Genomic DNA, 15,100 nt, shown 5'->3' on the forward strand with positions numbered 1-15,100 from the left:
CAACCTGCCCTGCGGGGCGGCACCTGTCAGGGCGCAGGGCTAAAGTCCAGAGACCTCCCCTCTCTGCAGCGCAGAAGCCCCAAGCTCCCTCACCCCGCAATCTGGTAGGTGGGGAATAGGGGGCGGGCATTAGGGGGTCCATGAGCTGCACTTTAACTGTAAAAGACATGCATGCAGCTGACGAGCCGCGGTTTGGCCACGCCTGTTATGTGGCCTGTGTGTTTCTACCCCTAGTGGCTCAAGAGATATTGCCCGTAAAAAACGAATCACATCACTCTCCTTGTCATTGTGATAATTTACTCCCACAGAATCACAATACGATCATAGCAACCATTCTCTCAAAATGACATCTTTGATTAATAGTATATCCATATTTATTTATGGAATGCACAATCAGATACTACTGGTGATGGATGCTACAGAATTACCTTTTTAAATAAAATGTTCTAGGAAAGCTGGGTTTCCTTTCTTTCCAATTGTAAAATATTGGTTTCTATGTCTTTGTCATAAAGGATGCTAAAATCACGTGGAAATTCAAGCAGAGAAAAAAGCTACCCGGTCAATCAGAAGAACAAAGTACTCCATCTAGCTACTTAGTACACAATACAATACAATACTAATCACATGAAGTAACTGAGAGCCTAGGAGCTTCTAGGAAATGCTAGTACCCAGGTCCATAAGGCTATCACCAGATTAGCTGGAGCACCACAGCAAAACTGCAAATCACTGCATCAGCAGCAGTTCGTGCCTCCTGGCTGCGCAACATACAAAATGGACGACCCTAGAGCCAATCAGGTAAGCTCTGATAGTGTTTTACACTACAGCCATTATTTTGCAATAGCTTCATAGGCAAATAGGTGGCCTCATTCTCATTGATCATTCTGATTCTTGAGAGACCAGAAAATAAACTAATGTTTAATGGTTAGTGTTTGTGAAATCCTTTGATGGTAGAGAGCTATGTCAGTGCTAAAAAAGATTACCTTAATTCCTAATCACACAGATCCCTATTATGAATCACCTTTTTCAAATGTCTAAGCTTTGTTTACCGAAATGCAATGGTTTTAGTAAAGAGTCCCCACCTCACTAATGGTAGCTGATTAAGCAACATGTAACTGCCAGACATTTTACCTTTTTTTTTTGACTGCCAACTTCCATTTCTATTTGGATTCTTGGCATGTCTTAAAGGATTCATGAACAATGCCATTGCTGAGCACTAACACAAATGAGTCCACCAACTGGGTAAAAGTATGGTGCAATCCAGAGCCATCCCGCCACCCATGGTGAAGGTTGTCGTAAACTCTACCATCCCCGGAACTGACAGCCAACTGCGACCAGACACCGTCATCACCAATGAGGACCGGAAGATCGTCATGGTGAATGCCACAGTGCTGTTCGAGAACAGGACCCCGGCCTTCTACAATAGCTTGAAAGGTAGAGAAATATGCCCCTCTGGCTGAAATCTTGAGAGCTAAGGGTTACTAGGTCCAGACACATGCACTGATCATCGGAGCCTTAGGCGCATGGGACCCCAGTAATGAGTGAGTGCTGAGAGAATGCAGAATCAGTCAACGCTACATTTGGCTGATGCGGCAACTCAGTGTCGAACGCAATCAGGTGTTCAAGGGACATCTATAGAACACATCACTGGACATGGGCAATACCAGGAGGGATGAGCTGGAGTGCCGATGAGAAGCGCAGTCAGGAAAGTAACAAATACTTTCCTCATGGATTGTATTTTCTAAATTGGCAACCAACCTAATTCTCAATTACTGAGGGACAATCTCCACTCATTGATATATTTTGCTTTCCACAACCAAATCCCTGTATAACTTTTCATGAGTGATTTACCCGAGTATTCGGATTCTAATATCTAAACTGTATTATTAAATCTGTTCACCTAAATTACCCAAATATTGCTGATTATGTACTCTATGTATCATATGACTTGTAAAAACTAACTTTATATTTGTGGATAATCTAAGCATTATACCCAATGTACAGACACTCTTTCCCCAACCTATGTATTATATACATTTTTAAACATTAGCTTTAATAAAATTTTAATATAGAGCAGTTCTCAAACCATTCATACATTATAGCCTCTTAGAATATTAACCCTTAAATGAGTGAGAGGCAGTATGGCTATGGCCTAGTGGACTGTTTAGGAGATGGAAATTCAGGACATCTACATTCCTTGCTCTGCCAATGATCCACTGGGGGATTCCTGTGAGACCATCTCTCTGTGAACTCATTTGCCCCTCATAATATACAAGGTAGTATCTTCCTCACAAAGGTGCTGAGGATTAATTAAAGTTCATGTAGTGCACGGAATGTGTAAAAGCACTTTGCAAGTGCTATTGTAAGTCATTCTCCCTCAAGGAGCAATATTCTTAGCTAGTTTCCAACCAACTCATTTGTCTAGCACCAGTGTCCCAAAGGTTAAAGTCCTAGAGAACTGCTCACTTCTGAATAAAACCAAATTTACTTTCTTCCTCATAAGCAGACTCCATGGTTCAGTGTTGATCAGTTCTGTTACAGACATCCTAACCCAGGGCATGCTTGTGGAGAGGGGACCTTGTGACTGTAAGGCAGAAACTATGGGGAATGGCAAAAATAAAACCAAGTCTCAAATCTGTGACTTCATCTGAACGTGGAAGGCAACTGATTTTATTCTAAACGCCTGGGAAAGCTTGGATAGATTTTAAGGCCAGAAGGGTCCACTGTGATCATCTAATCTGACCACCTGCATAACACAGACCATAGAATTTCCCTGAAATAATTCCTGTGTGAATTAGAACAGATCTTTTAGAAAAACATCCAGTCTTGATTTTAAAATTGCTAGTGATGGACAATCCACCACAACCCTTGAAACATTGTTCCAATGGTTAGCTATCCTCACTGTTAAAATGTACACCTTATTTCCAGTCTTCAACGTCTAGCCATCGGCTCGTGTTATACCTTTGTCTGCTAGATTAAAGAGCCCATTAAAGAGTTTCCCATGTAGGTACTTACAGACTGATCAAGACACTCCTTTTCTTTGTTAAGCTAACTAGTTTGTGCTCCTTGAGAAGGAAAATTTTCCAATCCTTTAATCATTCTTGTGGTTCTTCTCTCAGCCCTCTCCAATTTACCAATGTCCTTGCTTGTAGCATGAAAGGAAACAGAGTTTCATAACTACTCAGTGCTTCAGGTGTTCACATTCTGAATGGAAAGGACGTTACACTGAATGTATTATAAACAGGAGTAATAAAACTTGGCAGTTCTGTAGCAACTTCCAGCCAGAACACTGCGAGTACTTCGCAAACATGGAATTGCACAATACTCTTGCAAGGTAGGTGTTATGCCCATTTTAAAGACTGAAAAACTGAGGCATGGAGAAGTTAAGTGACTTGCTCAAAGCCATGCAGTGAATCTTTGGCAGCACTGGGCCCAAAACTCAGGACTCCTGCCTCTAATCATAAGTCTCCTCCCTCCCAAGAGAAAGTATCTTCTTATTGTGGATGTATCTGCTGCTAAGGAACATTATCATGTCTTCTGACCCCTTTATTGCCTCCCCTCCACCTACATTGCTGGTGGTTGCTTTGTTCCGTTCCTGGAAGGGCAAGAGAAAGAGGGGCCAGGTTCCTATCCAGCCTATATGGCAAACATTTCAGATTTATTAGTACAAGATGTGTGCCCATTCAGCTATGGTTCCCTTTCCCTGAAAATGTGTTTATATTACAGGTAGAGATGGTAACTCTGGGATTAGTCTACCCATTTGGGATGCCCATGATTGGTATATGCCTTCAGTAGCTATCATGTTAAATGTTATCATCAATGTATAAGCATCATCAGATAACATGGAAAATGCGCCAGTTCTTCCTTATTTTGCCTGATGGGCAGCTAGGTGTGTAGACAAGATATCTGGAGGCTCAGGCCTTTAATGAACCTGGGGCCTGAAGAGAGGTGTGATTTTCTGCCCCCAACTATACCTCAGTAGATTTTATTCTCTACAAGTCTGCAGACACTCTGCACCACCTAGGCAACTCTATACCTGTTGCAGTGATACCCAAGACAGAAATTTGAGTACAAGCGTTTAAGGCTGTTACCACACTGCCAGTATTTCTCAGCCTTTCCTCCCTTGGGTATCACCATATTTCAGCCACCTGATAAACCAGATGAGACTGAAAAATCTTGTAATTTTTCCCCATTTGTACTTGGACAATGAAGGGTCATTCCTATTTAAAAAGTGTCCTTTTTCCCTTTCTACCCTAACCAACCAGATCTGAAAACCCACTTGAAGTTTTAAGCTTTAGAGAAGACACACCAGAGGTAGTATTTTGTGTATGTCCAATAAAATAAGAGTAATTGAAGCATCCACTAGCACAGAGCATGTAACCCATAGAGTAAAACTAGGATTTTCCAGTGAAACTGAATTCAGTCAAACTTGGCTGCCTAGAGGAACAAAAATGGCCGCCTAGTCTGGAAAGTTACCATCTTGCTCATTCCTACCAAGTTCAAAGTAGCAACCAACAAAGAGCACTAGCTAATGTAGCCTCAGTGCATTGTGCTTACTCAGTAAAAGATACATTTGCAAATCTGACTGTGTGGAAAGTATAACTTACTGTGCTTTGTGGATACAATGTAACAAGAGTTTCCTCTCTTGACTTTGAATTACATTTATAATTTAGCAATTAACTGAAATGACGACATAACTACCACAATGGAAATAAAATATTTATGTGCTGCAAGCCAGTATTCTGAACTTCCTTTCTTCAAACACAAACTAATGCTGGCAGAAATCTGAACTAAGAAGGAAAGAAACTAACTTGTGAAGAAGATGCTCCTGCCATCTCTCATTGCACCTGAAGTGGTATACTTTTCACCAGAAAGTTACAATCGATGCATTAAGTCCAAAAATATTCTGCTTGAAAAAGGAGGGGGGACAAGGTATGGTATTATTTTGGCTGTACCGCTTGCTGAATACCAGTGTCACATCAGAAAATTCCAATTCCTGGTGCCACTAGCCTTATGGCTGCATGTCAAAAGAACATACCAATATTCTAGAAAGAAGGGAGGGAGGGTGGGTAACCTTGCAGTGAAAAAGAGCAGGACTGTGGATCAGGATTCTCAAGTGCTGCTGCTGACTTCAAGTGACACCTTGGCCTAGTAATGTGTGTGTGCCTCAGTTTCCCCATTTATAACATGAGACTAGTACTTATTTACCTCAAAGGGATGTTGAGGGGCTTTATTCGTTAATGCTTGTCAACTGCTCTAAAATCCCCAGACTAAAGTCTCACATCACTGACGTGCAATATTACTGAACCAAACATTCCAGCATTCAAATTACCATCATCATCAGGCAGTTTTTCTTATTTCTAGTTATTGCTGAACAGCAAGATTGCTTATCCAGGCATAAGCAGGCGGCTTTCCATAATTAACCTGCTCCTCCTGCAGAGTTCAATCACTAATGACACAATCTGCTGTTGGTAATTGCACAATCAATTTCACAGAGGTAAATGTCCCGTCAAAACACGCGTCACTCAATCTGGCAGGCAGTGGAACCAGGCGGATTATAAGAAGATGACTATTTATCCACACCATAAATCTAACTGGTAATTTCTGTGCAGTGAAGACAGAGCTAGGAATAACTGGGCTTTGTTATATTAGAACTGTGATGTAACAGGCCCATATGGAAATGTTACACAATCACCACCTTATATACAGCTGCCTCTAGCCAGCACAGCAACGCCTACATTTTCTTTGCATGAGATTTTAGTTCAATCTGAGGGTTTAAAGGCAGCCCCAAAAGCTGACCATCTACAGTTTTTGCTGTTGGCAAACTCAAACAACATACAATTTTTACTCATCTCTCAAGGAAGAGGAAAGTACTAGCAAATATTTTGCTGTATTAAAAGTGAGGCTGGTAACTCCACCTATACAGGTTTCCTGACATGTCCCGTTATAAGACTCTGTGTTCAGTTGATTATAGCTTTTACAAACTGTAAACTGCTCGGTCTGATATTTTCCATGCTGGGTCTCTGCCTCAGGCTGAATTTTTGTTCTAAAATTTCTGCCATTTCAGAAAACGAGGCAAGGGGGGGGAATATGTTGTTTTGCCCCTGTTAAAAAATTCTGGCAACGTTTTCTTCAGAAAGCTCTAGCACATCCATGCTTTGGAGTGGGGACTTGAGATTTGGCAGGGAGTTGGCCTGTGTGTCAAGGATGTGCCTTTTGTCATACCTGTAAAAATCCATCCAAATTTGGCCAAGTTATAAACCTTTGAAAAAAACCCAGTTCCCACATTCTCTATTGAGACTTCCATCTGCACGGAGCATGCTCCAGCCTGGTGCTGAGGAAGACACTCTTTGCAATTGCTGATCGGTGTTGCAGGCCATGGTGAATTAGGGTGACCAGACAGCAAGTGTGAAAAATCGGGACGGGGGGGGGGGGAGGCGCAATAGGAGCCTATATAAGAAAAAGACCCCAAAATTGGGACTGTCCCTATAAAATCAGGACATCTGGTCACCCTACGGTGAATATGCATCTGGATTCGGGGACCTGAAGTAAGAGCAGGGAACCTGTCTCTCCTGTGCTGTCAATACTCCCCACCTCTGGACTCAGGCAGACTAGAGGAGGAACCTGTCTAATATGAATACAGAGGGGACAAGAGCCAGACCTGTATGGGGGTGGGGAGGAATAGCTTGGGACAAGAAGTAGGGGGATTGAAGACTGGGACTGACTGGGCAGGGATAATGGGACCAAGGGAGAAAAACAGATGGAGAGGGGGAAGACAGGAGCCAGTAAGTTTTGGGGAAGTGGCGGGATGGGGGTAGAGGACTGAGATTGGACCAGGTGGGAGAAGATTGGCCCTAGTTAGACAAGGACCTGCAGCGGGGGAGTGGGGGGGGGGGGGGGGGAGGAAGTGCCACTCAGATTGGACAAGGAGCCCAGGGAGTGACTTTGTGACTGGGAATCGGAGTGAGATTATGACTGGGAGCCGGCAGGGCCAGGGAACAAGCTGGAAGGTAGCAATGGAAGAGACAGATCCAGATGAAGAACCAGAAGGGGGGAAATGGGACTGGGACTGGGTTGGTAAAGAGACTGAAGACAATAAAGTAGTTGGGGGAGTGGGGGGAAGGATGACAACTTGGAATGACTGGGCACGGAGAGTGGAACTGGGGAAAGACAAGGACTTGCTGGGCAAGGAGCCTGGGATGAGAAGCCTGAGGAGTGAGGACAGACTGGTAACTCAAAAAGGAATTATGGGTGAAGAAAAGCCAGGACTGAGACATGGATGGGTTGGAGATGATGGGGCAGAAGAATGAGTGCCCACTAGAGTTCACTCCCCTCCAGAGCCTGGAATGGATCCCAAGATTCCTGAGTCTCACCAATAAGCTGTGAAAAAAGTGTTCCATCCCCCTCTAATACTGGTTCACATAAAGGATAACCACCTACTGCTATGAGTTACTAGGAACAAGTGACAGAGATCAGTGAGGTGGATTTAAAGGTTCCAACCCTGAGACGACACATCAAGAGATTAATATAATGCCACATGATGGAATTTGAGGGTTTTTTTTTTTTTCTTTTTTTTGAAAGACTAGGAAATTACACAGACAAAACGATGTTAAAAAGTTGCAAAGTCAAGCACTCAAAAATTAGGAATGCCAGAACTAAGATTTCCTGTGTCTTAATTCAACCTCCTTGTGTGTATGAATTATGATACAGGCCTTAATTACATGATCACATACTATTTTTTTCCACGGGACCCTGCCTCACTCTGTGCATAGGATGAACCCACTCTGGGGATGAATCAGGGTTGCATAGTGCAGGAGGCTGTTGTCGGTAGGGCCCCTGCCTCATCTGTTGTTGCAGAATTTAGAAGGAACAGTGGGAATGAGACAGGGGATTGCAGGAATGGATAGGATGGTCTTATAGTTAAGGAAGTTGAATGCTGCCCTGGAGAACTGGATTTAATCTCTGCCTCTGCCACAGAGTTCCTGTGTGACAGTAGGTAAGTCACTTAAATCATACTTTTAGCAAGTGGTCACTAGTTCTGTGTTCCTCATTTTCTGGGTGCATGACTTGAGACCCTGAGGTCTGATTTGCAAAGTACTGAACACTCACAGCTGCAATTGAAGCAAAGAGAGCTGTGCTCCGAATATGTGATGTGCTATATAATGCTAAGTACTCAAAAATCAAAATCAGGTCCTAGTCATTTCAAACTGGGCCCCAAAATCAGTTGATACTTTTGACCTTAATCTCTATACTTCAGTCCCCCATTCGTAAAATGGGGATAATAATAGCCGCTCATCTCATAGGGGCATTGTGAACATAAGTTAATAAATATTTGTGTAGCACTCAGATACTATAGTACCTCAGAAAAGCCCATGATGAAAACAATAAGTCTCTCTTCAGAGCAGGGTCTGAATAGCATGTAGTAAATAAAGCATGGGGCCTCACATTGAACATCAAGGAGAAAAAAATATTGAATGGCTGCTCATTAAGTGAACACCATCCATCCTGTTCACTGATGAGTATGCAGAAAAATAAATAAGTAATCATGTAATTAAAGACTGTATTGTAATGCATGCATAAGCACCAGCATCCAAACTAAATTAGAACAGGCATCCTTAATTCTAGCACTTCCTAACTTTTCAGTGCTTGACTTTACCTTAAAGTTGTAGTTTTTTGTGTGTAATACTTAATTTTAATTCCAAAGATTATGTGTATTTATACATAAATTAGATACAGTCCTCAGGCTCTAGGCAAGATGCCAACCCAGCCCTTGTCGCCACAAAGGCTGGGTGCTCCTGAACTAATATATACCTTTTATAAAAAAAATATTCTTTACAGCAGAGTTTACTGTCATTGCAACACAGCATAAAGCATTATGCAGAGCAATAGTGCGCTCTGCTGGAAGACACTGAACATAACCAACATTCATGTATTAATGGGACAAAGTTCCCTAGAAGGGAACTAAGGGATTGTCTACACTTGAAATACTACTGCAGCACAACTCAGCTGTACTGCTGTAGTGTTTCAGTGTGGACACTACCTATGCCAATGGAAGGGATTCTCCCACCCAGCATAGGTAATCCACCTCCCCGAGAGGTGGTAGCTAGTTTGAAATAAGAATTCTTCAGTTGACCTACTGCTGTCTATACTGGAGGTTAGGTTGGCTTAACTACATTGCTCAGAAATGTGGATTTTTCACACCCCTGAGCAATGTAGCTGGGTCAAGCTAATGTTTTAGGGGAGACCAGGCCTAAGTAGTTATAGAGTTACCTGGAGCTGAACAATTTGTGGCCCAAACATCCAACAGCAGAACTGTCCTTGGGATTAGCTTCTTGGTTTGCACTTACACACAGACACAAGACAAACTTACTTAAAAATTCACTGAGTCAACCTTGCAAAGTACAAATCCAGCCTTTTGACCTACCTGGCATGCTACTTTCTTAGTACCAGTAGTTTGAGGGCATTCACTACGAGCAACAATAGATGTGCAGATAAAGAATTTACATAAAAAAGAAATCTTCCTTTTATCATGGAAAAATATGGTGCCTGCATTATTTAAAGGGACACCTTTAGGCTTAAAACTGTAATTGTATTGTATTTTGAAATAAATCATGTTTCCTTGAGTGTTACTGATACTACATAATCTTTCAAAAGAAATAATTTTAAGCAAACCTTTTTTTACACTATCAATGCTGTGTACTTTCTGTACTTATTTGTATGCATCAGTTTGTACAGCAACAAAGAGGAAGAAACAGCCATTGTCTAACGGCTCTAAATAGAAAAAAGCAATTAAGAGGGCTAGAATGAAAGGAAGGTTATAGCCTTGCATAACAGGGGAAGAAGGAACAAGGAAGCAGGAAAGAGAGCATGAAGACAAAAGAAAAAAAATATCAAGGGGCTAATGAGACAGATACAGGAATAGTTGAGAACAGAGAAGAGATGTAGGTGAGGGAGGGAGAGGAGTTATGCACAACCTTAAAGCAGAGGACAAGAAGCTTGCATTTGATGCTGAATGTAAGAGTAAGCCAATGGAGGGATTCAAGGAGTGGAGTAATCTAATCTAACAGGAGGACAATGCAGAAAATTTTGGCCCTATGTGCTTACCTTTAGGTCTGTGCTGACATGTTTTGCTGGATTGGGGCCTTTGGTTGCAGCATTTTGTATGTACCTGAGGTGAGTGAGATGACAACGGGGGAAGCCACTTTGCATAACTCTGACAACTGCAGAAAGAGTAGTTTCACTTTCTGCTTCCCAGGCCCTAGCGCAATGCTGCGATATTCAAACTGCAGACACCTCAGTGAAATACTGAAATCCAATCAGATTATTTTCATTGAACTATTTTTCTCTTTCTTTCCTTTCTTTTATTCTGAACTTGCTGAAGAGGTGTTTCATTTTTATTTTACACTTACACACAAAACCTAACCTACATTCCAGGTCCAGAGGACCCAACATGCATAAAAAAGTCTGAATTTTCCTGTTTAAATGGACTGGAGTCATTGGGATCCACTATCTTGCCTCCTTTCCTGGGTCATAGGAACTCACTGAATCTTGTGAAGCACTTGGCCTCAAAGAGGGATTGGATGTTTATATGGATAACAAGAATAACCAGGGTTATAACAGTTAAAGCTAAAAAACTTGTGGAAGGGAACCTGAAGCATGGTGTTTTATAAATCCATCCCCTACTATTAGGGAAGAAAAGTGGACAGCAGAGGGTCTTTAGATGCTCCAGGAGAGCTCCTTGACTCTCTTTTCTCTGCAATCCGATCTGTGATAACTGAATCAATCATCTAGTCATCTGTAAATCAGTCGAAACAATGAAAGCTGGCATTAAAAAAAAAAAAAACAAAGTGAAAAAGCAGAAAAATGATACTCACCTCAAGCCTTTTTTCAAGTGATTCTATTCTGTCTTTTTTGCTGGCCAAGTTAGCTCGTGTGTAGCGGTTCTGTCCTGGTAGGTATAACACCTGGCTATAACATTCTTCCCACACCTGGTTATAAGCCTCACTTGAAAGCTCTCCATGTCCCATTCCTTGCTTTACCACTTCCATCTCTTGTGCCAGTAGATCCTGGGCCTGTTGGAAATGATGAGAAATTACAATCACAAAGTACAGACGACAAGAAAACTCCTCTTGTTGTTTTCAATCCTTTAGAGTGCAAGTTTCAGGGGTAATTTCTCTCTCCATACAAAAAGCCCACTTTAGGTTAAGCTAAATATGAAATTCAACACAAATGCGTTAAATTATAAATGAAACCTAGGCAATGGGGCTACTTACACTGCAGCTATTCCTCATTTCACACAATTTGACCAATCCCAACAATCTGCTGTACCTAATACAAGCAGAGACAGGTTGAGGTGCCTAGCACTGATGCAATGGGGTGGGAAAAAAAGAGATACAAGTACATATCTTAAGAGAGGGAGAAAGAACAGCTGCTTCAGCACATGCCTAAGGAATGGAAAACACCATCACTTTCTATTTTCTTTTGCTTGCTCTCCTTAGCACAGTTTAGAAAATCGATTCTAGCAGGAATGGATGATCTGTGCTCCATGCAATATGGGCTACAACGCAAGAAAGACTGCTCTGATTACAGCTGAAGAAAATACAGCTTGACCTTGTAGAAGGACCTGAATGTTCTACCATTTCCAAATCAGCTTATGAAGCATCTTAACAATGAGGAAGGAACAGAGAAGACGAAAGGACTCATGATGCTCCCCCAACAACCAAAAAGCATGACACAATCCATCTGGAGCGCATATGCCTCCAAAAGAGACATACGGCACAAGTCCCAGTCTGTTGAAATGACACCATCAAGAGATATTTAGACATTAAGATCAAACTGACAAGTAGATTTCAAGAGCTCCTCTCACACCCACAGAGTGGTGCAACTGTTCTTGTGACAAAACGAAGTTTAAAGCAATAAAGATTACTGCCAAGGTTTTCAAGAGTGACTAGTAAACTGGGGTGCTTTAATTTCGGGGTGTGCACCTTACAAAGGCATATCAAGTTGGACGTGCCAAATCTGAGGCACCAAACTCACTAGTCATTTTTGAAAATCTTGGCCTATTTCAAACTAAATATTAAAATACAACATTACAAGAATGTAAGAAATCCAGAGCTCCAGCACTCCAGCTTCAGGAAAAGCTCTCAACACATAACTCAATATAATCTGATGACATTTACTGTGGGACAGGAACCCACTGCAAAAAAGACAGAACTCTAAGGCGCCAAGAGTATCAAAGATCTGGAGCTCAATTAGTTGTTCTGTTATACCAGTGTAACTCCTTCGACTTCAAATGTAGTTACACTGACAGAAAGCTGGTGTAACAGAGCGGTGAAACCGACTGCTGCCAATAACATCAGGTCTGATGTACTGTACAGAACACATACACAAGGGAAACAAAAACCGCCATGTGACATATACTATTGACCGAGTCATAACTACACCTTCTTTCTTACAATATTACACACAGATGGCAAAAGGCAAACTCTCAGTTTTCAAATGTATTGATTCACTAGATAAATTACTGAACTTCAACTATAGTTTATAGCAACACACCATCAAGAAGGCTACTTGGGTATAGGGTGACCAGATGAGAGGAAGAAAATATCGGGACACCGGGGGGTGTATCTCTGAAATCATCTTATCTGGTGAATCTAAGGAATAGCTAATTAACCACACAAGCCTGTAGCTCAGCAAGAAAGAAAGAAAAGGAGTAGTCCTAGTGTTATTAATATAGCTAAATCCCACAAATGGTAATTTTTTTGCTAGTATCAATTTTCACCCCTTTAAGAATTAGACTACGTGGTTGTGAAAGCTACACAGCTTTATTAGCTCAGGTATCAGGTTGCGAATCATTAGTAGCCCTTTCCAGAGAAGGGCAATCACTGAGGAAATGCAGTACCTTCTGGAGGAGGAAGTGAAAAAAAAAAAAAATCAGAAAAGCTTGCCGCATCTTGAGGATCAACACCTCATAAGGGACCATTCTTATTGTCCACCATACTCCATGTGAAAGTGCAGTTTGGATGTACAGAGGATACTACTCCCATGTGCAGAGAGATTAAGCCAGACAGAATGGGAAACAAATTCTATCTAAAGTTAAGAAAATGTCTACTGAATATATGGAAAATGTCCAGACCAGGAGCTCTATTAAACTGTGGAATATTCTCTAAGGGAAGTGATAGCAGCCCCAACTCTTGTTACACTTCGAAAGAGTCCGGACAAAGTGCTAAGATAATGTAGTCTAGGAAACAAACTGATAGTGGCAGAGTAGCAAACTATGTGATCTAACTATATTTTCCATCTACTTAATTTCTACTACTAAGAAATCTTCAAGTGTAATTTTTAATTTAATAACAAATTGGAAGTACATTCTGTTCAGCATTGTTGGAGTTGGACAAAGTATGGCTCTTGAATGATGGGTCAGATATGGGCAGGGAAAGATATTTCACATTTATACATCTTTTAAGATGTTTCCAAGTAAGCAGGGATGTAGGTGCTAAAATACCAGAGTGATGGGCACAGTCTAAGAATCTAGATAGATTTTGTACAGAATCTATCAATGAAAAAGGCTTATACACAGTACTACAGGGGTTGTACTTTTCATCCATTTTGATTGCCATAAACATTTAGGCTATGGCTACACTAGCTACACTAGAGAACCTACAAGGGGCACCGCTGTAAGGTCTCCCATGTAGCTGCTCTATACTGACGGGAGAAAGCTCTCCCGTCTGCATAATTAAACCACCTCCAACGAGTGGCAGTAGCTATGTCCATGGGAGAGTGTCTCCCACCAACACAGTGCTGGCCACACCAGTGCTTCTGTCGGTGTAACTTCTGTCAGTCAGGGGTGTGTTTTTTCCACAGCTCTGAGTGACATAAGTTTTACCGACAAAAGTGCTAGTGTAGACATAACCTTAGTTAAAGGTGACTGACACGTTCACAGTGGAGACCCCCTCAAGGAACCAACTCCATTGCTTTATTTCTGATCTGCCAGTCAGTCACTTGGCTGTGAAGTGAAACATCTGTAGCTACTTAATAAATGAACTCCCACAACCAGAGATCTTGATATATAACTTTGGGCATACAATGCAAGTGAGAACGGAGCTCTGAGGCCTGCTGCTTTGTTCCAGTTGCAGCCAATTCTGCTTCATAGCCATGTCCAGCCAGCTATGGTTTAAGTTCAGTTGCTATAACTGAGGATCATATTGATGTAGAGCAGCAGCCTTGGCAATGGCCTAAATCAAATGCTGTAGGCTTATAGCTGGATATAGCTAGAGTCTATTTAGAAGCTGAGTGATTAGATGGGAAAGGGGATCGAAAATGCTTTATTATTATTTTCCATATTATAGTTCACCCTTCTATAGCATCTCAAAAGAATCTCAAAAGCGCTTTCCAAATGTTACAAAACAAACTAAACACCCTGTGACATAGGCAATGGATACTGAAAGACAGTGAGGTCTGCATGAGTCAGAAGGCCCCAAATTCTAATCCTGGCGCTGCCACTGACTCACTGCATGGCTTCGGAAATCCACTTCATCATTCAGTCTCAGGTTTTCCCATGTGCAAAATGGGTAATACTTTCAGGAATTTTGTGCGCTTTAGTTCATGCCTGTACAGTGCTTTGAATATGTAAAGTGTTATACACAGAGTTATGTATTATTATTATTTTTATAATACATGGATTTGCTTCCACCTCAGCAGTGACAAAAAGAAACACAGTTATCTAACAGTGCACAGGAACACTACACAGCCAGTAGAAGATTGGAAGTTAATAATATCAGATCCAATTCAAACTTTGGGGTCATTTAATTTCATGGAATGGACTGTTATCAAGATGTAAATTGGCAACCGGAGAGGCTATAGAGCTCCTACTCTTACTAACAGACAAGTGATCAGAACCACAGTTCTACGTTTCATCCAAAGGACAGCACCTCCAACTACACAGTGCCTCCCAACACCATGTTGGAGCACTGGCTCAGTTATAACCCCCAGGGGAGAGTGCCATCTGCTGCATCTTCAATAACACTTCCTGCAGCGCCTACATGTTGCTTAGAGGTCTCCCACTAAATTTCATCCAGGCTTGAGCTTGTTTTCCTTGCAAGAT

At 41.7% G+C, this 15,100-nt stretch overlaps 1 protein-coding gene across 1 annotated transcript in view; it reads right to left on the reverse strand.

The window, feature by feature from the left end:
* The window catches only part of CDC5L (cell division cycle 5 like), a 46,839-nt gene that overhangs the window by 13,312 nt on the left and 18,427 nt on the right, over nt 1–15,100 (reverse strand). Inside the window, exon 14 of the mRNA XM_054023481.1 lies at nt 10,872–11,069. Coding sequence (XP_053879456.1) covers nt 10,872–11,069 — 198 coding nt within the window. The remainder of the gene's footprint in view (nt 1–10,871; nt 11,070–15,100) is intronic.

Source organism: Malaclemys terrapin, chromosome 3 (genome assembly GCF_027887155.1).
Source record: "Malaclemys terrapin pileata isolate rMalTer1 chromosome 3, rMalTer1.hap1, whole genome shotgun sequence".
Lineage (NCBI taxonomy): Eukaryota > Metazoa > Chordata > Testudines > Emydidae > Malaclemys > Malaclemys terrapin.